Below are 27142 nucleotides of genomic sequence, written 5' to 3'. Positions count from 1 at the left end.
CTAGCCTCATGCGGTTTCGTTTAAGATATTTTGCAGTGCGAGCGAATCCTGTGACCTGCAGGTCTGTAGGAAGTTTGTCTACTACTACCGCTTGTATTGGACTAGTGGAAGATCCAAGTCTCACTAATACCTTAACTACTTGGTATTCACGAGGTCCACTATTAGTCAAGAAACCAGAAATATTCAATCTCACACTTTTGGCAGGTTCTAAATTTAACTGCTCGACTAATTGTTGTGTAACAATTAGTAACGAGAGTAACGCCTGTCCACAAATGTGGTAATCTCACAGATGTTAACAACTACAGACCTATATCTATCCTGCCAAACTTGTCAAAAATTTTTGAAAAACTAATCTATAAGCAGCTTTACTCATATCTAGCCAAACTCAATATACTTAACCCTTGCCAATATGGTTTCAGACCCAAAAAAAGCACTAACGATGCACTTATTAGTATGCTTAACTCGATTCATACAGCTCTTGATAAAAATGAGTTCTCTGTTGGGTTGTTTGTGGACCTGCGTAAAGCTTTCGACACTGTCAACCACCAAAACCTTCTTCTTAAATTACATCATTATGGAGTCAGAGGACACTCCCTACAATACCTCAAATCCTACCTTACTGACAGGCTTCAATATGTTTCTGTGAATAATACAATTTCTCCCACCCTACCCATCAACATTGGTGTTCCCCAGGGCAGCATACTTGGCCCACTCCTCTTTCTCATCTACATTAATGACCTTCCAAATGCCTCCCAACACCTCAAACCAATTCTATTTGCTGACGACACAACCTTCATTTACTCCAGTCCTGATCCCCTTGCTCTAAATGCCACAGTAAACACTGAGCTAAATAAAGTCCATCTGTGGCTAACTGCCAACAAACTCACCCTTAACATTGACAAAACCTTTTATATTCTGTTTGGCAATAAATCCTCTAATCAAATAAATCTCAAAATAAACAATACCCAAATTTGTAACAAATTAGATGGCAAATTCCTTGGCATTCTCATTGACCACAAGCTTAATTTCCAGGGACACATTCTAAACATATCAAAAAAAGTTTCAAAAACTGTGGGCATTCTTTCTAAGATCAGATATTATGTACCACGCCCTGCCCTGGTGACTCTCTATTACTCCCTTATCTATCCATATCTCAACTATGGTATTTGTGCTTGGGGCTCTACTACCCAAAATCACTTACGTCCTCTAATTACTCAACACAAAGCTGCTATTAGGACAATATCCAATTCTGGCCCCAGACATCACTCGGTACCCCTACTTAAATCTCTGAATATGTTAGACATTAAGTCACTGCACATTCTCTCATGTGTATTATACATATATAAAACGCTAAACTATAATGCCAATCCTGATCTCAAAAGCTTCATAGAAGGTTGTATCAGAACCCATGAGCATCACACCAGAAATAAATACAGTTTTGATATTCCTAGAGTACGACTTAATCAAACTAGAAATGCTCTACAAATCAAGGGGCCCAGAATGTGGAATGACCTTCCCAACCATGTTAAACCTTGAGATAACTCTGATTGGAGTGTCTCCATATTATTTCATTTGTACTCATTAATTTGTGTGTGCCTATTTTGAGTATTGCTGAATGGTCACCATTACATCTAATGGTGATATAGAAGAGCTAACCGGACGAAAGTTAATGGTGAAGTTCGAGCATTGCTCAAAATAGTTAGCTATCTCTTGTTAGGTAGGCACATTTAACCTCAAGTGAGGTAGAGTATAAATTAGCCACATTAAATTAGGCTACATTTAATGTTACTTGTCAACTAATGAACAAGTACCCAAGCTTTATTAGTAATACTTATTCTAATCCCATGAAGTTTGGACCTAATACCAACATGGCTACTCCTGAAAAATTAAGGAGAACCTATATTGGCCTTAAAGGTCATTTAACCAGACTAATTAACAAGTCTGAGGGCTTATCTAAAGAAACTCCCATTGACTCCTATCAATTAGAGACATCAGTAAGAGTAGCTGATCTGAAATTTGATCAAGTTAGGTCTACAAGTCAGTCTTATATTGCGCTACTGAATACCATAGAAACTGATCCTGATGAATTAGGTCAAATTATAGACGATATTGCCCAGTATGAAGATGAGACTCAAGATAAACTTTACATGCTATCTAATCTAGCAAAACAATCTAAATCCAATACAAACAATACTATGTCTCAATTCAGTAACCAACTACCAGAGGTTCGTTTACCTACTTTAGACTTACCTACATTTACAGGACTGGATACAGAAAATTGGGACAATTTTTGGACTTCATTTGAAGTTCATATACATAAGAAATCGTCTCTTGACAAGATTTCTAAATTCTCATACCTGCTTAGTCTTCTCAAAGGAGAGGCTAAAAAGGTCATACATAACCTAACTCTCACTGAGAGTAATTATGAGGAAGCTATAAAACTGTTGAAGTTGAACTATTACAACAAAGAGTTGAGTATAGCTAACCTTTATTATCAATTGCTAGATCTGAATGCACCAAATAGCAGACCAGAGTCACTTCAAAGCTTCAGACTAGAAGTAGAGTCTCTAGTAAAGGCCTTAGGTACTAAAGTTGATATACCAGCCTCAGAATGGTCAATCAAGTTACTTTTGCAGAGGAAATTACCTCGAAATGTCTTAACAGAGCTCTGCTCACACTATAAAACCGAGTTTCTCACTCTTGACCAAATATTCGAGGGACTGAGAATAACGGTTAACAGGTTGAAGACCCATGATAAGATTAAACCTGAGTCTAAACCAACTAATGCTGACACTCCAGTCAAACCCAAACAGACTTTGAATAAGTCTAATAAGTATAAATCTAAGACTGCTCCATCCACTGGAAAAAGGAGTGGTAATGTAGGTACTTATTCGGTGTCACCTTCTGAGATAACCAATGACTTGTCTGCTAAAGAGACCAAGTCAACCAAAGAAAGAAGGTGTCTGTTTTGTAATCAAGGACATGCCACCTACCAATGCTCTGTTTATCCTAATTATAATACTAGGATTAAATGGTTACACGAAATACACAAGTGCACCAAGTGCATGGGCTCTCATGATCCCAAAAAATGTGTAGTACAACTACGTTCATGCAGTAGATGCTACCAAGGTGTACATCACTACGCCTTATGTAGAAAAACTTCTACCCAATCCATGACAACTGGGGAGAATTCCATGAATTCTACCACAGTACAATATTGCAAAGTGCATCAAGAAATAAATGTACTTGCTACTGAGTCAGGCAATAATACCACTCTGCCTACAGCTCAACTTAGACTAATAAACAGGAGATCTAGAGTTAACACTAGAGGTCTTTTTGATCAAGGATCACAGAAAACCTTCATTACACAACAGTTAGTAGAGCAGTTAAAATTAAAACCTGCCAAAAGTGTGAGATTAAATATTTCTGGTTTCTTGACTTATAGTGGACCTCGTGAATACCAAGTAGTTAAGGTATTAGTGAGACTTGGATCTTCCACTAGTCCAATACAAGCGGTAGTAGTAGATAAACTTCCTACAGACCTGTAGGTCACAGGATTAGCTCGGACTGTGAGGGATCTAGATCCCTCAGCTAGTTTTTCCTGGTTTCTAGATTAGGCTAGGCACTCTAGAAACTGAAGCTTTCAAAATAACATATGCTTGTTGGGTGTTGAATGAAAGCTTATGTTATGGACTATCACTTGAGAGTAGTTAGAAGTCTGTGATTGCCCTGTAGAGAGAATTACAGAGATTTTCCTGTTTCTGTGAAATAGGATGGGAGTTGAGAGTGGAGTGGTGTAGGGAGGTACTTGACTCTCCCAACGGTTTTACAGGGGGAGAGGAGGGACAGTGGGGTAGGCCTCACCCTCCTTGTGACGTCACAGGACGCCCGAGGGTGATGGAGAGAGGTGATTGGACCCGGCACCTGAGGAGCCGTGCCTACTTCAAGCTGATTGGTCTAGGCATGGTAGTAAGGAGGTATGGGCATCTTGAGTTCCCTTAGCCCTGCCAAATCTTCAGTTTGAATTGGGCGGCCAGGGAAAGGAGACGTTTTTGGGTGGAGGTGGCACCCTGCCACCTCCACCCCCTGTTAATCGCTTCTGTCGTCCAAATTACTCGATTGGTGGCACTTCTGCCATCAGGGGTTGTGTCAAGGCCTAATTAAGTGAATTGGGGCCAGGGATTTACGGAAGAAACAGTAAAAAGCTAAGAGACAGTTGACTGTGTGAACGCATGAGGAAGGCTGGCAGAGCCTCATGGTGTAACAGGCTGCGTCAGTGTGGGGACGCCGCCGGCCATTGTCACCACAGTGTAGAGCAAGGCAGGCTCTACTCTGATGAAGTTGTGATTCCCCAGCCGTGAGGGTACTCCTGTGGGCGGCACCCATGTGCGCGCCCGCCCGCGGGTGGAGGTCACCCACCCAGGCCACCCGCCTGCCCGCGCGCCGGCTACCCCAGGCCACCCAACCCCCCTCTCTCAGCTCGGGAGGGGTGCTGTGGCCACATGCCTTGGCCACTTTCCCGGGACAGCCTAGGGCCACGTCTTGTCGACGCATGAGGAGCAAGCAAGCTAAGTGGGTCAGCTAGTGTGGTAGTAACTTTGGTAATGAGGAAAAATAAGGGAAAGAGGGCAGTAGAAAGGAGCCATGAGTACAATAAAAGTTGTTACATTGAGGAAGCAGCTGAGAGACAGCTGTCTGTACTGTCGTCCAGGTGACTGGTTGGGATGTACCTGGAGATGGATGTTGTACACGGTACCACACAAGTAGTTATATATATATATATATATATATATATATATATTCATATAAGTGTGTAGACAGACTAGAGTATGTGACCAGTCAGTGTAGAGATTTACCATATAAGTGATCCAGCCTGTCGATTCTATATAATCGTTCAGGCTGGATTAATGCCATAGAGTACCGTAAAATTATAATCATTAGAGGTAGGCAGGGATGTCAGTGGAGACTCCTGAAGTCTGTGTAGGTAGTTGAACACTACTTGGTGATTAATTTTCATGGATTATATGAATGCCATTTCTATGTGTTCATTTGCATGTTTATGTACTGTGTTGTGTGGTAAGTCAGTAGGTGTGATTGCTGACTGATTGCCTAATGATGTCATTAGCATGTGGGGTATGCTGATGGCATCATTATGTTGCAGGTTTGTGCAGTGTTGTTATCAGTTTATACAATATTATTGCCCCAGGAACTGTGTTGAGGGTTTAAGGGACCTCTAGGATGTATTCAGGGGAATGCACAGTACTTATTGAGAGCAGGCAATTGATGGGTTAATTGCCTGGCTGAGGTATGTGTGTGTTCACAGTATTCCTTTGCAATCAGGTGCAAGAAGTAAAAGAGGGGGAGGGGCAGTAATATTAGTATACGTGTGTGTGTTGCACAACCGTGTGTTTTTATTGTGTGGGCACAGTAATTAGCGAGTTGCAGTAGCCGCAACCATATGTGGGCAGTGCTGTTATGATGTTGCATGCCATTATAGTGTGACCTATGTAACGCTGGGGTTACTTTGTTTCTTTAAGTTGTGTTGAGGACTTAAGGATTCAGTGAGTTAATTAAGTAAAGGGGTAATTAACTGGATAAGGGGTGCACACTTAGTATTGTGGAGTGAGTGAGGGCTGTTATAAGAGAGAACAGTGTTGAGCTAGAATGAGATACGTCTCGGGAGCAATTAATTGTCCATGTGACAATTAATTGACCACTCTAGCTAATTATGTAATTAGCCTTCTCATCATGAATTCACGTAGTGGGAGAGGATCTGTCAGTACTTGTGTTAACGTAATATGCTCGAGACTAATTACCTTTCAGGGGTATAGCAATTAGTGGCTCATGTTCATTAGTGGAGTAATTAACATTGGAGAGCTCCGGTGACTCGGTAAAGCGAGGTCATGGAGCTAGCATAAATCGTTGTATTAATCATATCCTGTCTGAGGACAGTGGATTATTGGCACATCTTGTTAATTAGGGTAATTAACTCCTCTCCCGTGAATTCACAGTGTTTGATGAGACCTGCTTAGGCAGTGCGGAGTGAGATGCATTTATGGATGATTAATTATTGGTCCTGGTGACCGTTAATTAATGGCTCAAGTAATTAGTGGCTTAATTAGGGTAATTACCACTCACTCGTAATTTTTTGACACAGACTGTGGAGAAGCTACCAAGTTAGGGTAGGCTTAGTTAACGTAACTCAATGGGGATGTAATTAGTGGTCCGTTTGACCTTAATTGAGAATTACTCACTGAATACTTGCAAGGAGTCAAGTGTGGTGTAATATGTTGAGTTATTGTTAACAAGAGAGAGACAAGTGTTAATGATTAACGTAGGGACGTGTAAAGGCAACAGTCACAGTGAAGTTCACGCAGTGGAGGAATTGTCAAGTGAAGACTAACGTAGTGTTAACGATTTAACGAGCTGTCGTTAATTGAGTGATTAACGTAAGGGGTTGACGGTCTGTTGTGATCGGAGTCAATTGCGCTGTAATTAAGCTTCCGTAATTCGTTGGACTAATCAGCTCTGTCTGCGGACAGAGTGATTAAGCACTCGTAGCTAATTAAAGATAATTAGTAATCGCCACTTAGTGAATTCACCAGGTGTTGGTGTTGTTGTTTACACGGAGTATTTGAACATTGTTTGTGATTACCGTAGTACTTTGTTGCTGACTGCTGCGATCAGTCAATTAACGTAATTAATCACTTCAGGCAATTTCCTTTGGTTGTCGTCTGGTGACGAGAGTAGAGTCATCTAGGGATCTGTGGAGCTGTGTTACAACAGGGCAACTTCTTATTGGGAGACGTGGGTCTCTCCTGGGGGGGGGGGCAGGAGGACCCCTAAGTTTGTGATTATAGTAGCTGTCAGGGAAACCAAGACACTATTGATTGCCTGCTTGTGTCTTTGTTTCAGTGGATCCTTCATTTGTTCAGTTAGTTCATGTTGTCAGCCCGAAGTGTCAGCAAGATGGAGCCTGCTGTCACTTCTCGAGGGGCTGTTGAATAGCTGTGTTGCAAATGCCACTTGATGTACAATAACGTAACCATTCGCTGTGGTGTAACTTAGTCTGTGATATTTTTCTTTGTTTTGCAATATTGCGTCATCAGTGGGCACACCTGTGTTCAGGTTAGTTCAGTATGCAGCCTCACAGCAAGGGTTGCTATGTAGCTGTTTGTTATCGTGCCACTGGATTGACATTAACGTAATGTAAACTCGGTAATGTAGTAGTTAGTCTCTTGTTATTAATAAATTGTTATGTTGTAGAAAACAGTCTTTGATGTCAACCCTTCAACCATATTATTCCACCATATTTCTGCATATTATTATTAAATGTTGATGTGATCTTGATAAGGCGGCTGTTCATGGGAATTCGAATTCCAATTCATAGCGCCACATCAAATATAAATATTTGATTGTGAGAACCCGTCGGTTACCCTTTATTAGTTTTATCGTCCTGTTTAACTAGGAGGAGCCAGCGGCCTATTGTGGACAGGTTTTCACCCTTGGTGGTGGAGGCCTGGCGGTTTGCTCCCGCTTTTCCTTTTTCTACTGGACTCATGCTTAACTGCCGTGAGCAGACTTTAAACTTGCAGTCCACCTCCTAAGGGAGGTAGGCGTAGAGAAAAATCTCACACAGACTGCGAAATATCTTAAACGAAACCGCATGAGGCTAGCAGATTACAAAATAAATTCTGACTGCCTCACTGATGTTGGAATACTTATAGGCGCGGATCATTATTATAAATTTATAACGGGATGCACCAGACAACACGGAATGAATTTGTTGTCATCTGCTGGAGGCAAATTGCTTACTGGACCGGTGCTTTTCCAACAAAATCCAGCGTCAACAAACCAACAATCTAACAACATAATAGTGGCATGACTAGGCTTGGAACAGTCACCCCTACATTTCAGAGAAATATCTGAAGATATTGAGTCTGACCCACCTGTACATTGTCTGTAGGATTTAGACACTTTAGGTATTATCCCTGAGCAACCAAGCCCTGATGATATGTGGACTTACCAGCAATATCTGGATACAGTTGTCTATAAAGATAAACAATACTGGGTAAGACTCCCATGGAAGTTGAATCATCCACAACTTCCAGTTAATTATTTTATGGCAGCCTCACAATTGCAGTCTCAATTAACAAGACTACAGAAACAGCCAGACAAACTGAACATGTATCATCAACTAATCCAACAACAACTCAACAGTAAATTCATCGAGGTTGTTGATAACGATGACCGGAAAATAGGTCATTATTTACCTCATCACGCTGTGGTGAAAGATTCATTGACAACACCTATCCGTATTGTCTTCAACTGTAGCGCTAAAGTGAAGCCAAACAGTGTGTCTTTGAATGAATGTCTCCAAACAGGACCTAGCCTAACTCAAAGGCTATATGATGTGCTGTTATGAGGAGGATCGTAATTACACTAAGTTTCTCTGGATTAAGGACCCACTGGATCCCAACAGTGATATCATCACATATCGTTTTGCCTCAGTATTATTCAGAGCGACGTCCTCCACATTTCTATTGCAAGCAACATTAGACACACATTTGAGGAAGTCAAATAGTCCTTATAAGGCAGACATTAGTGACAACTTGTATGTCGACAATTTCCAGGGAACTACAAATTATCAAACCAATTTGGTAGAAATCTACCATGAGGCTAACCGTGAGTTATTAGGAGCCAATATGCCACTACAGTCATGGGCCTCAAATAATGAATCACTAAACCAGATAATCGAGAAAGAATTTCCAGGTTATCAGGTACCCAATCAATTAAAGGTTCTAGGTGTGGAATGGAACACAAGTACTGACGAGATGAATGTCAAATCAGTACAAACCGATAATTCATCCCTTACCATGAGAACATTGCTCTCGTTTGTCAGTCAACCATTTGACCCTTTAGGCTTACTTAGTCCTATATTAATAAGGGGCAAACTCCTAATGCAGGAGTGCTGGCAGAAACATATGGGATGGGATGATCCGTTACCAAGTGAGTTACGAGCTAAATGGCAGATACTCTCAACGGATTTTAATCAGTTAGGTGTTTTGAAATTTCCTCGTAATGGTTTAGGACCAAACTTGCCCACAAATTTGCACGTTTTCTGCGATGCCTCTGGCAAACCGTATGGCGCTGTAGCCTCCTTAGTTAATAGTGCACAATCAATTTTGCTCACATCTAAAGCAAGAGTTGCTCCCATTAAGAAGAGATCTTTACCTCAAATGGAGTTGACTGCATTGCTAGTGGGAGTAAGATTGGCTCATTGCTTGACTAAGACACTCAATAATATCCACTTTGGTGAGATTGTCGTGTGGTCAGACAATGAGGCAGTCTTACAATGGGTAAGAAACAACAATAATAAAACTCCCTATGTCAGTAATCGTGTTAGGGAAATTCATGAATTATCTGCTACGTATAAATTCAGACATGTTCCTACTAAGGACAATCCTGCAGATTATTTAATTCGAGGATTAACACTAAAACAACTCATCAAGTCTTCGCTGTGGTTCAATGGACCTTCATGGCTTGTTGGTGGTCAGTGGCCCAAACAAAAGCCACAAGTCATAGTGACCAATATCACCACTCCCATGAAAGAACCAGAACCTCAACGAATCTTAGCCATTGATCCTCACAATTATTCTAACTTAAGTAAGTTATTAAGAGTGACCGCACATGTGTTTGACTTTCTTGCTAAGATAGGAATCCGACATAAGTTTCCCAATCCTATTCTCTACTGGATCAAACGTGCACAACAAGAGACATAAGGAAGCGAATATGAAAATCTAAATCTTCCAGATAAATTAACTAAGTCTCTAGGTATCTGGTATGATGCCAACACTCATAATATACTAAGGTGTGGAGGACGTTTGCTTCATGCAAAAATTGATCTGGACACAAAGAATCCAATTCTTCTACCACGTCACCACATCATCACCAAACTTCTAGTTTTACATCACCATCAATACGGTACTTTACATGGTGGAGTGTTAGATACTCTCACCGACCTTAGACAGAAATTTTCGCTTCCTCAAGGTCGTCAGACAGTGAAGTCAATTATTAAATTCTGTGTAATCTGCAAAAGATACGATGCTAGAGTATGTCCTTAACCAGGACCTCCACCACTTCCAGAAGAAATATTGGTTCATCTTCGTCCTTTTGAAACCACTGGTGTAGATTACACAGGAGCCTTGCTTCTCACTGGCAACCCAAATAAGATACCAGTGAAAGCTTACATTTGCCTCTTTACGTGTGCTACTACTAGAGGCGTACATTTAGAAGTGACTTCAGATATGAGCGCTGAAGCCTTCATCCAAGCCTTCCGCAGATTTGCAGCTCGCAGATCTTGTCCCAAACTCATGATATAGGACAATGGTTCCAATTTTGTGGCAGGAGAAGCCTGTCTGCGAGAAGTGTGGAGTCATCTAGAAGTACAATCAGTCCTGCAGAGACGACAATGTCACTGGAAATTTATAGCTCCAAGAGCCCCTTGGCAAGGTGGGTTCTACGAACGAATGATAGGCACTGTCAAGAAGTGTTTAAGAAAAACCTTACATAGACAAAAAAACAGTTACTCCGAACTCCAAACAATTGTTGTGGAAATCGAGGCGCGAGTCAATAACCGCCCATTAACATACATGTCCGATGATTTCTCACAAAGAGAACCTCTGAGTCCCTCACACTTGATACATGGAGGTCTACTGAGTCCTCTCATACCTTTAACAGAAGAGGACCCCGTCGACCCCTCACATGTAACCAGAAGTAACTTGGTAGAAAGTTACCAACATCTCTCAAGAGTCATTGAAAGGTGGAATGAGGTGTGGACTCGAGAGTACCACTACGGAGCTCACATGTGACCAGAGCTGTGACTTGGTGGAAAGCTACCAGCATCTCTCCAGAGTTATTAACAGGTGGAATGAGGTGTGGACTCGAGAGTACCTCACAGCTCTACGAGAGTACCACTACGGAGCTTCGAGTCCTTATAATAAAGTACAACTTAAACCAGGGGACCTAGTATTAGTCGACAGTGATGGACCAAGGTCGGAGTGGCCCATAGGCAAAATTGTTGCCATCCATCCAGATCATCAAGGTATCCTGAGAGTAGTGAAAGCTTTATGCCGAGGCAACACTACCCTAAAAACTTTAGAGAAGTTGGTACCTCTCGAATTAGCAGAACGAGAGTGTTTGCCAGAACCAGCTTCACCAGTAGTTTCCGAGGACAGTAATTCTGATCCACCGAGCAACCGCCCCACTAGAGCTGCTGCTCAACAATGCAAGCGGAAACTGCAAGCCTATTACAGCTCTGACCAAGAGTAAATCCCTTTCCATCCAATTTAAGTAACCATGATGATACTGTGGTGTGATGTCAAGTAACAAATCATTACAAGTCACTATGACCCAAGGGATTCTTATCACAGTAGATTCTCAGTTATTTGAATTGTGTGATTTAAATTCTTAATTGTTGTATAAGCTATAAATAACATTATTTGTCTAGAGTATCTGAGAGTTTACAGACTTTTAGACTTAGTAACATAAACATTACATGTCATAACGACACCAGTCACAGAGTTTATTGTAAGCCTTCTTAGTTATTAGCTTTAGGTAATTCATAATAACATGTTCCATTTAACATGAAATCTGCAAGACTTATAGTTCTTGTATGTCCTTGACAAATACGGGACATTCGTTATGTGTGTACTAACATACTAACATACTAATATACTAATATTAATACCAACTTCGGGATGGGTATGTCAGTACTCAACATTACACTGCGACCCGATAAATCTCCCCCCGGAGTTATGTTGGAAATTTCCAACATAATACAACACTGTTGTATTATTATTAATTATTAGTAAAATCTACTAATTACTGTAGTAACTAAAATTAACCATCCGTAGAGTTCACATGAACTAATAATTGTATCTGTACAATAATGCTAGAATTCTTACGTAACCAAACACCAGTATTGCGTCAGATTCTACCAAAATAAACACATTTATATCCAGTGTGTCAGAGAATTGAGTTTGATTCTCTAAAAACAACAGTGTTCTGTGTGATAATTATTTACCGATAACCTGACTCCCAAATAATGCCAAATCGAGCGTTTCTAGTTACAACTGTTATCTGGTAATAAATTTAACGTCACACATGAATGTCATGGAGAGAATTAAAATCATCCTCCATTGCTCGTTTAACATCGTAAAACGAGCAAGTAATAATATTTAGCTCCCTAGAATTATAAACCTGTCATTATCCAAGCATTTTAGCCGCTACTGTGAGAAATAATATTATTCGTATTAAATAATTTGTGTAGCAAATGCGGGACGCAGAGCGGGGCAGGGAGAGACGCCATTAATCGGAGAGGGTGTGGAGGCGTCGGTGTTAGAGGAAAGGCGCTAAAGTGCGGTGTGAAGACTTGTTGCGGAATTGAGCAACTCGTTTGGTGTCAGTGTCATATGATACATTGTGGTGAATCGTCAACAAGAATTAACTTGACATTCAGCCCGGAACTTGTCAATTTGTTCCGTGTAATCCATCGTGACTGGCCAGAGAAGCGCGTCGACATCTAGGCCAAGCTAGCCACCACGTGTTCGCCATTGCGTCGCTAGAGCCTGGGACGCGAGTTTCGGCAAGCTTCAACTTATACAATGCCCTATTAGCTAAGTACACATATTCCCTTTTGATGCATCATTAGAGATTGTTTACAGCAGGGAAGCTTGTCGTCACACCGAGCGACATAAATAAAACACATGTTAGTATATTTATTACTCTCCATTCCCAATTTCTTGAATATAGATTTTAGTAGCCTAATATGTTGTTACGTAATATATCTTAATTTACAGCTTGTGTATGAGGAATTCCCCGAGCTGTTACTTTACCCGTGTTATTCATCTCCCAGTGTTCCATGAAGAATTCCGGAGATTCCGAGGATGATTCATGATTGATGTCTTGGAAAACGTCTTCAAGCTAAGACCTTTTTCCGTATTTTAATTATTCAAATTATATGTATTGGATTATCACTATTGATCACTGTGCACTGGATTTAACACGTGTTTATTATAATCATTAATTTCTGATGTTCATAATCTATATTCTTGTTGGTGACAAATACCCTATTGATTCTCTAATTGGTCATAGGATTAGGTTATTACACAATGAACTAATGTACGAACCGCATTAGTTCCTAGACATATATGAAGTTCTAGCAATAACCCCCCAATGTAGGTGTTTGAGGCTTTGATTCAAGTAAATTACTTATACAGCCCATTAATTATTCAAGTGATTATAATTTCTAGTATTTATCCATAGTTACTGGTTCCTCTAGGAATTTCAAATGATCACATTTTATTAGTTTCCCTCTTTACTATAAAAGCGGGTGGTCCTTCGTAATTATTTTCATTACTTCAATAATTAAATAAATAGAGTCAAGTCCCAAATGTCCCACAATACATGTTAAATGATTGCTATATTGTTTTGACGTGCTATATTGAGGCTTAAATAGGGATCCAACTTGTACATACTGGGGCTCACATTAAGGCTGTTGTTACAATGTTTGATCAGAGCAGACTCGATCACGTTTCGTTCAACAAAATCCTTACTTTTAACAATACATTTTGCCCCTGTGAAGTCGATAGAATGATTACATAAACTGGAATGTAAATACAATGCACTGGATTGCTGGGCTGTATGAATAGCATATGAATGCTGTTTTAAACGCGAGGAAAGAGACTTACCTGTCTGGCCGATGTAAACACATGCACACTCATTACAAGGGATGGAATACACACAATCTGCTACAGACGAGGGCGAGTTCTTAATTAACATGGACTTAACTGTATTATCATTTTTGAACACTAGATTAATATTAAAGTTCTTCAGGGCTGGGGCAAGATTTACTAGACCCTCAGAATATGGTAATACCAACGAATTTTTCAGTTCTGGTTAAGACTTAGTAGTCTGTTTGTAGAAAGTCCTTTTTGCTTGACCAAACGCAAGATCCAAGATCGATTTTGGGTATTTTAACTTCTTCCCAATTTCAAATATATTTGCTATTTCTTCATCGAAAAATTCCGGACTGCAAACTCTCAGTGCTCTGAGAAACATACCAGAAAAAACTGCCCGCTTGACCTGAACATGATGATTTGAATAGAAATGTACATACGAGCACACATTGGTAGGTTTCCTATACACACTGAATTTGAAACTCCTACCAATTCTATGAATCATGATGTCTATAAAAGGCAGAACACCATTCACTTCGTTCTCAATTGTAAATTTAATTGGCTGAACCAGCGAATTAATTTGATTGAGAAAATCAGTTTCGTCATGGTTAACCGGCCACAGGCATAAAATATCGTCAACGTACCTGTACCAAAGCAAATTTGAGGGTAAAATCCTGGGAAGGATATTTGTTTCGAAACATTCCATGTACAGATTGCTCAAAACAGGGGAGAGGGGATTACCCATCGCCATGCCAAATGTTTGTTTATAAAATGAATCATTAAAGCTGAAATAATTATCTTTAATGCACAATTTTGTAAGTTCAATAATGGTGTTAGTAGGTAAAGTTAAATTATACCTTGGGAGTAGATCCCGTAGGAATGACAACAGATCATCAACAGGAACCCTATTGAACAGAGCCGTCACATCAAAACTCACAAGTTTAAAATCATAATTTAATTTCAAACTAGACAACTTGTTAACCAAGTCCAAGTTGTTTGTTATGTGTGAGTTGGAAATGGAACCTACTACTGGAGACAAGACTTGGACAAGCCATTTGGAAAGTCTATATGCCACAGAGTATATGCCATATACTCCCAAGGTATAATTTAACTTTGCCAACTAACACCATTATTGAACTTACAAAATTGTGCATTAAAGATAATTATTTCAGCTTTAATGATTCATTTTATAAACAAACATTTAGCATGGCGATGGGTAATCCCCTCTCCCCTGTTTTGAGCAATCTGTATATGCGTTTGTTATGGTTTTCGTTAGCTTTGTTTTTGTAAGTGCTAATATGTCTGGGTTTTCTTCTAGGTGCCCATTCTCCGAGTTCACTTGTTTTATTTGTAATCCCGTCTATGTTAGTGTGCATTGCCTTGAAGCTCACTTTATTCTGTTCATTTTCTAGTCCCCTTCTTGGCGAGCATTCTGCCGGTGGGAAAAGCTGTTCCCTGGGTGAGAAGATCTGTGAAGTGGTTTGCAGGGTCTCAGAGGATTTTGGGGTGGGGGTGGGGGTGCAAGGGAAGGGGGGACAGGTAGGGTGTGGGTTAAGGAGATAGGGGGGGACATGGAGGATACGGGGTGAAGGGGAGGAGGGATAGGGAGGGTATTGGATGAAGGGGGAGAGGGGAACAGGGGGGGGGGAAGTCAGGAGGGGTGACATATTGGGAATGGGGGGAGGGGTTATAGGGTCAGAATGGGGTGGGGGAGGGAGGGTTGGGTGAGCATTTGGGTGGGGGCAGGTAGGGTGAGGGGAAGGGAGGATTTCTATGCAGAGGGGAGTGGTGGTGTTGATCTCCCTTCTGGTGTTGCTGGGATGCTGGTTGTGGGTTCCCCACTTATACCTGGGACTGTTGTGTTGGGGGCTGCGATTTCCTGGTTTACTCCTCTCTCCCTGCGCTTGTGTGTGTGTGTGTACTCACCTAGCTGTGCTTGCGGGGGTTTAGCTTTAGCTCTTTGGTCCCGCCTCTCAACCGTCAATCAACAGGTGTACAGGTTCCTGAGCCTATTGGGCTCTATCATATCTACACTTGAAACTGTGTATGGAGTCAGCCTCCACCACATCACTCCCTAATGCATTCTATTTGTCAACCACTCTGTGTGTGTGTGTGTGTGTGTGTGTGTGTGTGTGTGTGTGTGTGTGTGTGTTTATGTATTCACCTAATTGTGCTTGCGGGGGTTGAGCTCTGCTCTTTCGGCTCGCCTCTCAACTGTCAAATTAATCTAGAGGGGAAACGCCTGCTGCGTCCTCGGTTACTGTCCGGAAGCAGAAGAGCTTCAAGAGATCCATAACCTCTAAGAGAGAGAGAGACGTTAATGGAGATATGTATACAGGTAGAGGTGTAGCAGGTATGGTAATGGAGATATATACACAGGTAGAGATGTAGCAGGTATGGTAATGGAGATATATACCCAGGTAGAGGTGTAGCAGGTATGTTAATGGAGATATATATACAGGTAGAGGTGTAGCAGGTATGGTAATGGAGATATATACAAATGTAGAGGTGTAGCAGGTATGGTAATGGAGAAATATACCCAGATAGAGGTGTAGCAGGTATGTTAATGGAGATATATACACAGATAGAGGTGTAGCAGGTATGGTAATTGTGTAGCAGGTATGGTAAAACTTTTGTGTACCAATTTATTTCATGGTGAACAGATGCATTAGGTGATACGAAACGCGCCCAAACATTTCTGTCCCGCTTAAAATTTGGACTCAGAATTCTGGATATGTTTCTTTTAACGTTTGTCTGTTGCTACGTAAGAGAACGGTGGTATATCTTCTTCCTCGCGGCTTGGGACTGTCTTTGATAATTACTTATACTTACCAGGGATACGTCGGGTTTAGTGAAGTCTACCATCCATCTTCTTCTTCGCGGCCTGGGACTGTCTTTGATAATAACTTATACTTACTTATCAGGGTTACGTCGGGTTCAGCGAAGTCTACCATCCGACTGTGTTTATCTGTAGAGTTATCAAGTCTTTGAACAAGATTTATCCATTGTTATGGTGTTGTGGATGCTACTGGGGGACAGTGCCAAGAGTGTCACACTAGTTTGGTTAATTAGTAAAATGTTTTTAAAATTTAATTTTTAAATCTCAAATTATTTTTTCATTCTATGAGCTTTTTATTATTTAAAAAATTATTAACGTAAACTGTTTTACATTAAATATTATAGAAAAACCTTCATATATTATTTCCATATCTTCTTGCAGGCAAATCCAACTGCGGACTCCATACTACAAGCAGAAGATTCTCGGGCGAACCTCACCCATCACCTCGAGTGAAGCTTTCACCAAGCTTTCACCAACACTCCAGTCAGTCACCCACTCGTCTTGCTTGTAGAACACACCCAATAGTCACCCACTCGTCTTGCTTGTAGAACACCCCCAACAGTCACCCACTCGTCTTGCTTGAAGAACACACCTAATAGTCACCCACTCGTCCTGCTTGTAGAACACACCTAACAGTCACTCACTCGTCTTGCTTGTAGAACACACCCAATAGTCACCCACTCGTCTTGCTTGTAGAACACCCCCAACAGTCACCCACTCGTCCTGCTTGAAGAACACACCTAACAGTCATCCAATAGAATGCAGACATCAGCATCCATCACTAGTGTAGATAACCACACAATCACTAGTGTAGACAACCACACAATCACTAGTGAAGACAACCACACCATCACTAGTGCAGACAACAATCTCTAGTGCAGAAAACAATCACTAGTGCAGCTAACAATCACGATTGCAGACAACATTCGCTAGTGCAGAAAACAATCGCTAGTGCAGCTAACAATCACGATTGCAGACAACATTCGCTAGTGCAGACATCAATCACTAGTTCAGACAACAATCACTAGGTCAGACAACTACAACTATCTCACACATTGACAGGCAAAACTTCAGAAATTTTATCATAAAACAATATTGTTACTTGTTATTATATAAATATATAATATATTCTACGATGAGTGAGAGTGCATGAAGAACTGATCAATGTACCGTTGTGGGGGGCAGGTAGCGAGGATCGGCCAACATAACGACTGCTTCCTCGCCTCAGACACAGATTTCGGCACGTACGTTAACAAAGCGATGGAGTACCCATACCTGAAGAATGAAACACTGTACCTCTCCATGGGTGGTGAGACTTGCGCGAACAACCCACCCAGGTTAGTTGATGACCAGTAACTACTGCGTGTCCCCAGGTCAGTCCTGGTGATGACCAGTAACTACTGCTGCACTAAGCATGTCCCCAGGTCAGTCATGGTGATGACCAGTAACTACTGCTGCACTAAACATGTCCCCAGGTCAGTCATGGTGATGACCAGTAACTACTGCTGCACTAAACATGTCCCCAGGTCAGTCCTGGTGATGACCAGTAACTACTGCTGCACTAAACATGTCCCCAGGTCAGTCATGGTGATGACCAGTAACTACTGCTGCACTAAACATGTCCCCAGGTCAGTCCTGGTGATGACCAGTAACTACAGCTGCACTAAACATGTCCCCAGGTCAGTCATGGTGATGACCAGTAACTACTGCTGCACTAAACATGTCCCCAGGTCAGTCATGGTGATGACTAGTAACTACTGCTGCACTAAACATGTCCCCAGGTCAGTCATGGTGATGACCAGTAACTACTGCTGCACTAAGCATGTCCCCAGGTCAGTCATGGTGATGACCAGTAACTACTGCTGCACTAAACGTGTCCCCAGGTCAGTCATGGTGATGACTAGTAACTACTGCTGCACTAAACATGTCCCCAGGTCAGTCCTGGTGATGACCAGTAACTACTGCTGCACTAAACATGTCCCCAGGTCAGTCCTGGTGATGACCTGCTCATCACATAACACACTAACTCTACCTGCTCATCAGATAACACACACTGACCTACCTGGTCATCACATAACACACACTGACCTACCTGCTCATCACATAACACACTGACCTACCTGCTCATCACATAACACACACTGACCTACTTGCTCATCACAAAACACACACTGACCTAGCTACCTGCTCATCACATAACACACACTGACCTACCTGCTCATCACATAACACACTGACCTACCTGGTCATCACATAACACACTGACCTACCTGCTCATCACATAACACACACTGACCTACCTGCTCATCACATAACACACTAACCCTACCTGCTCATCACATAATACACACTGACCTACCTGCTTATCACATAACACACACTGACCTACCTGCTCATCACATAACACACACTGACCTACCTGGTCATCACATAACACACAAACCCTACCTGCTCATCACATAACACACTGACCTACCTGGTCATCACATAACACACTACCCTACCTGCTCATCACATAGCACACTAACCCTACCTACTCATCACATAACACACACTAACCCTACCTACTCATCACATCACACACTGACCTACCTGCTCATCACATAACACACACTAACCTACCTGGTCATCACATAACACACTAACCCTACCTGCTCATCACATAATACACACTGACCTACCTGCTCATCACATAACACACTGACCTACCTGCTCATCACATAACACACACTGACCTACCTGCTCATCACATAACACACTGACCTACCTGCTCATCACATAACACACACTGACCTACCTGCTCATCACATAACACACTGACATACCTGCTCAGCACATAACACACACTGACCTACCTGCTCACCACATCACACACACTGACCTACCTGCTCATCACATAACACACTGACCTACCTGCTCATCACATAACACACACTGACCTACCTGCTCATCACATAACACACACTGACCTACCTGCTCATCACATAACACACTAACCCTACCTGCTCATCACATCACAAACTGACCTACCTGCTCATCACATAACACACACTGACCTATCTGCTCATCACATAATACACACTGTCCTACCTGCTCATCACATAACACACACTGACCTACCTGCTCATCACATAACACACACTGACCTACCTGCTCATCACATAACACACACTGACCTACCTGCTCATCACATCACAAACTGACCTACCTGCTCATCACATAACACACACTGACCTACCTGCTCATCACATAACACACACTGACCTACCTGCTCATCACATAACACACTAACCCTACCTGCTCATCACATAACACACACTGACCTACCTGCTCATCACATAACACACTAACCCTACTAGTTCATCACATAATACACACTGACCTACCTGCTCATCACATAACACACTGACCTACCTGCTCATCACATAACACACACTGACCTACTTGCTCATCACATAACACACACTGACCTACCTGCTTATCACATAACACACACAAACCCTACCTGCTCATCACATAACACACTGACCTACCTGGTCATCACATAACACACTACCCTACCTGCTCATCACATAGCACACTAACCCTACCTACTCATCACATAACACACACTAACCCTACCTACTCATCACATCACACACTGACCTACCTGCTCATCACATAACACACACTAACCTACCTGGTCATCACATAACACACTAACCCTACCTGCTCATCACATAATACACACTGACCTACCTGCTCATCACATAACACACTGACCTACCTGCTCATCACATAACACACACTGACCTACCTGCTCATCACATAACACACTGACATACCTGCTCAGCACATAACACACACTGACCTACCTGCTCACCACATCACACACACTGACCTACCTGCTCATCACATAACACACTGACCTACCTGCTCATCACATAACACACACTGACCTACCTGCTCATCACATAACACACACTGACCTACCTGCTCATCACATAACACACTAACCCTACCTGCTCATCACATCACAAACTGACCTACCTGCTCATCACATAACACACACTGACCTATCTGCTCATCACATAATACACACTGTCCTACCTGCTCATCACATAACACACACTGACCTACCTGCTCATCACATAACACACACTGACCTACCTGCTCATCACATAACACACACTGACCTACCTGCTCATCACATCACAAACTGACCTACCTGCTCATCACATAACACACACTGACCTACCTGCTCATCACATAACACACACTGACCTACCTGCTCATCACATAACACACTAACCCTACCTGCTCATCACATAACACACACTGACCTACCTGCTCATCACATAACACACTAACCCTACTAGTTCATCACATAATACACACTGACCTACCTGCTCATCACATAACACACTGACCTACCTGCTCATCACATAACACACACTGACCTACTTGCTCATCACATAACACACACTGACCTACCTGCTTATCACATAACACACACTGACCTACCTGCTCATCACATAACACACTGACCTACCTGGTCATCACATAACACACAAACCCTACCTGCTCATCACATAACACACACTGACCTACCTGGTCATCACATAACACACAAACCCTACCTGCTCATCACATAACACACTGACCTACCTGGTCATCACATAACACACTACCCTACCTGCTCATCACATAGCACACTAACCCTACCTGCTCATCACATAACACACACTAACCCTACCTGCTCATCACATCACACACTGACCTACCTGCTCATCACATAACACACACTAACCTACCTGGTCATCACATAACACACAAACCCTACCTGCTCATCACATAACACACACTGACCTACCTGGTCATCACATAACACACAAACCCTACCTGCTCATCACATAACACACTGACCTACCTGCTCATCACATAACACACACTGACCTACCTGCTCATCACATAACACACTGACCTACCTGCACATCACATAACACACACTGACCTACCTGCTCATCACATAACACACTGACATACCTGCTCATCACATAACACACACTGACCTACCTGCTCACCACATCACACACACTGACCTACCTGCTCATCACATAACACACTGACCTACCTGCTCATCACATAACACACACTGACCTACCTGCTCATCACATAACACACACTGACCTACCTGCTCATCACATAACACACTAACCCTACCTGCTCATCACATCACAAACTGACCTACCTGCTCATCACATAACACACACTGACCTACGTGCTCATCACATAATACACACTGACCTACCTGCTCATCACATAACACACACTGACCTACGTGCTCATCTCATAACACACTGACTTACCTGCTCATCACATAACACACACTGACCTACCTGCTCATCACATAACACACACTGACCTACCTGCTCACCACATCACACACACTGACCTACCTGCTCATCACATAACACACACTGAACTACCTGCTCATCACTTAACACACACCGACCTACCTGCTCATCACATAACACACTGACCTAACTGCTCATCACTTAACACACTAACATTGGCTCCCACTCCCACAGATCAAGCTGCCCAACAGCACTGCAGGAGATGGCGGAGCTCCACTACAGGTTCCTTAATATCGACTACATTCAGGTGGTGCTGGACGCTTGGAGGACCCAAGGCTGCTTTAACACGGTCAGTCCCGCCGGCTGGCAGGCGAGGGTGTGTGGGGGAAGGTGTGTGGCAGAGGGTGTGTGGCAGAGGGTGTGTGGCAGAGGGTGTGTGGCAGAGGGTGTGTGGCAGAGGGTGTGTGGCAGAGGGTGTGTGCGGCAGAGGGTGTGTGTGGCAGAGGGTGTGTGGCAGAGGGTGTGGGGCAGAGGGTGTGTGGCAGAGGGTGTGTGGCAGAGGGCGTGGGGGAGGTGTGTGGCAGAGGGTGTGTGGCAGAGGGTGTGTGGCAGAGGGTGTGTGGCAGAGGGTGTGTGGCAGAGGGCGTGGGGGAGGTGTGTGGCAGAGGGTGTGTGGCAGAGGGTGTGTGGCAGAGGGTGTGAGGGAGGTGTGTGGCAGAGGGTGTGTGGCAGAGGGTGTGTGGCAGAAGGCGTGTGGCAGAGGGTGTGTGGCAGAGGGTGTGTGGCAGAGTGTGTGTGGCAGAGGGTGTGTGACAGAGGGTGTGTGGTAGAGGGCGTGTGGCAGAGGGTGTGTTACAGAGGGTGTGTGACAGAGGGTGTGTGACAGAGGGTGTGTGGCAGAGGGTGTGTGGCAGAGGGTGTGTTACAGAGGGTGTGTGGCAGAGGGTGTGTGGCAGAGGGTGTGTGGCAGAAGGCTTGTGGCAGAGGGTGTGTAGCAGAGGGTGTGTGGCAGAGGCTTGTGTGGCAGAGGGTGTGTGGCAGAGTGTGTGTGGCAGAGGGTGTGTGACAGAGGGTGTGTGGCAGAGGGTGTGTGGCAGAGGGTGTGTTACAGAGGGTGTGTGGCAGAGGGTGTGTGACAGAGGGTGTGTGGCATAGGGTGTGTGGCAGAGGGTGTGTTACAGAGGGTGTGTGGCAGAGGGTGTGTGGCAGAGGGTGTGTGACAGGGTGTGTGTGGCAGAGGGTGTGTGGCAGAGGGTGTGTGGCAGAGGGTGTGTGGCAGAGGGTGTGTGGCAGAGGGTGTGTGGCAGGGGGTGTGTGGCAGAGGGTGTGTGGCAGAGGGTGTGTGGCAGAGGGTGTGTGGCAGAGAGTGTGTGGCAGAGGGTGTGTGGCAGAGGGTGTGTGGCAGAGGGTGTGTGGCAGAGGGTGTGGGGGAGGTGTGTGGCAGAGGGTGTGTGTGGCATAGGGTGTGTGGCAGAGGGTGTGTGGCAGAGGGTGTGTGGCAGAGGGTGTGTGACAGAGGGTGTGTGGCAGAGGGTGTGTGGCAGAGGGTGTGTGGCAGAGGGGTGTTTGGCAGAGGATGTGTGTGGCAGACGGTGTGTGACAGAGGGTGTGTGGCAGAGGGTGTGTGGCAGAGGGTGTGTGACAGTGGGTGTGTGGCAGAGGGTGTGTGGCAGAGGGTGTGTGACAGAGGGTGTGTGGCAGAGGGTGTGTGGCAGAGGGTGTGTGACAGAGGGTGTGTGGCAGAGGGTGTGTGGCAGAGGGTGTGTGGCAGAGGGTGTGTGGCAGAGGGTGTGTGGCAGAGGGTGTGTGGCAGAGGGTGTGTGACAGGGGGTGTGTGGCAGAGGGTGTGTGGCAGAGGGTGTGTGGCAGAGGGTGTGTGGCAGAGGGTGTGTGGCAGAGGGTGTGTGGCAGAGGGTGTGTGGCAGAGGGTGTGTGGCAGAGGGTGTGTGACAGGGGGTGTGTGGCAGAGGGTGTGTGGCAGAGGGTGTGTGGCAGAGGGTGTGTGGCAGAGGGTGTGTGGCAGAGGGTGTGTGGCAGGGGGTGTGTGGCAGAGGGTGTGTGGCAGAGGGTGTGTGGCAGAGGGTGTGTGGCAGAGGGTGTGTGGCAGAGGGTGTGTGGCAGAGGGTGTGTGGCAGAGGGTGTGTGACAGAGGGTGTGTGGCAGAGGGTGTGTGACAGGGGGTGTGTGGCAGAGGGTGTGTTGCAGAGGGTGTGTGGCAGAGGGTGTGTGGCAGAGGGTGTGTGGCAGAGGGTGTGTGGCAGAGGGTGTGTGGCAGAGGGTGTGTGACAGGGGGTGTGTAGCATAGGGTGTGTGTGGCAGAGGGTGTGTGGCAGAGGGTGTGTGGCAGAGGGTGTGGGGGAGGTGTGTGGCAGAGGGTGTGTGTGGCAGAGGGTGTTTGGCAGAGGGTGTGTGGCAGAGGGTGTGGGGCAGAGGGTGTGTGGCAGAGGGTGTGTGGCAGAGGGTGTGTGGCAGAGGGTGTGGGGGAGGTGTGTGGCAGAGGGTGTGTGGCAGTGGGCGTGGGGGAGGTGTGTGGCAGAGGGTGTGTGGCAGAGGGTGTGTGGCAGTGGGCGTGGAGGTGTGTGGCAGAAGGTGTGTGGCAGAGGGTGTGTGGCAGAGGGTGTGTGGCAGAGGGGTGTGTGGCAGAGGGTGTGTGGCAGAGGGTGTGTGGCAGAGGGGTGTGTGGCAGAGGGTGTGTGGCAGAGGGGTGTGTGGCATAGGGTGTGTGGCAGAGGGGTGTGTGGCAGAGGGTGTGTGACAGAGGGTGTGTGGCAGAGGGTGTGGGGGGATCACATTCTCTTACATGTTCACTGTGTTCATCACATTCTCTTACATGTTCACTGTGTTCATCACATTCTCTTACATGTTCACTGTGTTCATCACATTCTCTTACATGTTCTGTGTCTTTGAAATCAAATATATGATTGTTTCTCCCATTCATTAATAGTTCATTGTAATGTATTATCAACCGCATTATTGATTGTCAACAAGTTACTACAAAGTATTTATTTAGTCATTTATTTAGTTATTTACAGATTTATTTAGACATTAAAAAGTTATCTGTTACAAATTATTTATTTCAGCTACTTACAAATTTATTTAGTCATTTAAAAGTTATTTATTGCAATAAATTTATTATTGATAAGTAAAAAAAAATTTGTTTCAATATACTTAGTTTTCAAATTATTTAGTTACAAATTATGTAGTTACAAATTATTTAGTTATTTCAAATTATTTTTGAGATATATACAAGAGTTGTTACATTCTTGTACATTCACACCATACACACCATTCTTGTACTTGTATATTATTTAGTTGCAAGGTATTTATTTATTCATTTACTGAGGTTTATTTTCAAACAATTGTCATTGTATTTCTTTATCAACTTAATATTTCTGACCAACACCTTTCTTACCTAAAATAACACTTCTCTCAACTGAAAATAGTCATGTTCATCATATTTCAACACTTTCGTAACTACTATTATGCTTTGTTGAGTTAGAAAAATAGTCACAGGAGATTTCTTCATAATATTTTTTTAAGCTAAAGTTCTTTCCGAATCATCATTGCTCATCAAGTTATATTCTCATGGCATCATCATTCTTCAATGACACGCTCAAAGATATCAAAATAATTTGCATGCTATCAAAGTTATTCTCAGAGTCGACAAAGGTAATCTCGGAAACATTAAGAATACTCTTCAAGCATTAAAAGACTCTCTCTTTGTTGTATTTACTTAAGAAGGATACTCTGTAATCATCTTCGTTCATTAATTAATCTCTCCAAGACCCCATTAATACGTTCCAAGATCATTTTAATTAATATATGTACTTTCTAAGACATCTTTGAGCATCGAAGAAACTTTCTAAGACATTTATTCTTTAAGACATTCTTTATCTCAAGAATATCTCAAAGATATTCTTTAAGACATTTTCGTGCATTTAATGAATCTCTCAAAGACAACAATAATACATTCTTATATCATTTAATTATCATTTTCTCTCTTTAACGCAAATTTATATAAAATAATTACTCATTAGAACTTCTTTGTACATCAAATAATACTCTCATAGCAACAAACATTTGTTCTTCATTCAATAAATAAGTAGCAAAGAGCTTCGTTTTCTGTACAATATTTAAACTAATGTTTGTGCTAAATTTATTAACACACGACATTATATAGTCACAAAATACTTTAAGTAATATATCAAACTAAACATGCGCAACTTTATGTACTAGTAAACTTACTCATCAAGTAAAAATGAGTATAAAACTTTTCTATCAACTTAATACAAAGGTACTACATCATATTATCGCCATTTTACTATGTTTCCCATCGCTGATAATAATAACTCTCTCACTAAACATGACTACTTAAGTAACTAGTTCATCTGTTCTTAACAACTTTTATTTCCGTTTATTAATTATTATGTTAAAAATGTATTCGCTTATCCACTTTAACTTAAACTAGTCTCTGATCAACAATTCACTATCCTACCTATCCTGATTTACCTGAGTTAACCTATCCTAATGTAACTTATGTATTCCAACTTACATATCCTCACCTACCTGATAGAAATTACACAACCTATCCTACCTGTCATAACTTACAAATTCTAACTTGGTCTAACTTACTTAACTTAATAATGTAACTTACTTATCCTGATTTATTTGTACTAGCCTATCCTAATGTTACTTACATAACCTAACTTACCTCACGTAATTTACCTATCCTGACCTGATCTAACTTACTATCATAACTTAACTTGCCTAACTTCTCCTACCTAATATAACTTACATAACCTTACCTACCTAACGTACCTTACCTTATCATGAACCAAACATAACATAACTTACACAACATAGCTAACCCCCCCCCCCCTTACCTAGCCAAACTTACCTGATGTAAATTGCTTAACCTAACTCACCTAACATAACTTATCTGTCCTGACATATCCTAACTTACACAACTTACCAAATTATCTGACTTACATACCTCACCTAGCATAGCTTATTTAAAGCATCATCATATTCTCTCTGAAACATCAATTCTTCATTTATTTACTCTGAAAACACTCATTTAAACATACAATTACACTCGCAAACTTATAAAAACTTGCACACTTATACAAAACTTAAACAAATACTCAGTTCACTCACTTACACAGACTGGCACATGCACACATACTCTCTGTTCATTAACTTACTCACATTCTCAGACTTGCTCAAAA

The 27142-nt window shown here is 42.8% G+C and overlaps 1 protein-coding gene and 1 long non-coding RNA gene across 2 annotated transcripts in view; both read left to right on the top strand.

Moving 5' to 3' along the window:
- LOC138366954 (uncharacterized) overlaps positions 1 to 17043 on the top strand; it is a 367457-nt gene extending 350414 nt beyond the window's left edge. The window contains exon 3 of the long non-coding RNA XR_011229267.1: positions 16960 to 17043. This is a non-coding gene — a long non-coding RNA (uncharacterized lncRNA). The remainder of the gene's footprint in view (positions 1 to 16959) is intronic.
- A 774-nt stretch (positions 17044 to 17817) lies between these two features.
- LOC138366952 (uncharacterized) overlaps positions 17818 to 27142 on the top strand; it is a 36909-nt gene continuing 27584 nt past the window's right edge. The window contains exons 1-2 of the mRNA XM_069328301.1: positions 17818 to 17915; positions 22149 to 22263. Of these exons, the coding sequence (XP_069184402.1) occupies positions 17839 to 17915; positions 22149 to 22263 (192 nt within the window). The 5' untranslated portion in view covers positions 17818 to 17838. The remainder of the gene's footprint in view (positions 17916 to 22148; positions 22264 to 27142) is intronic.

This window comes from Procambarus clarkii, chromosome 2, assembly GCF_040958095.1.
Source record: "Procambarus clarkii isolate CNS0578487 chromosome 2, FALCON_Pclarkii_2.0, whole genome shotgun sequence".
Lineage (NCBI taxonomy): Eukaryota > Metazoa > Arthropoda > Malacostraca > Decapoda > Cambaridae > Procambarus > Procambarus clarkii.
The sequence above is the reverse complement of the archived record's forward strand: the minus strand, read 5'-3'. Positions and strand labels throughout refer to the sequence as shown.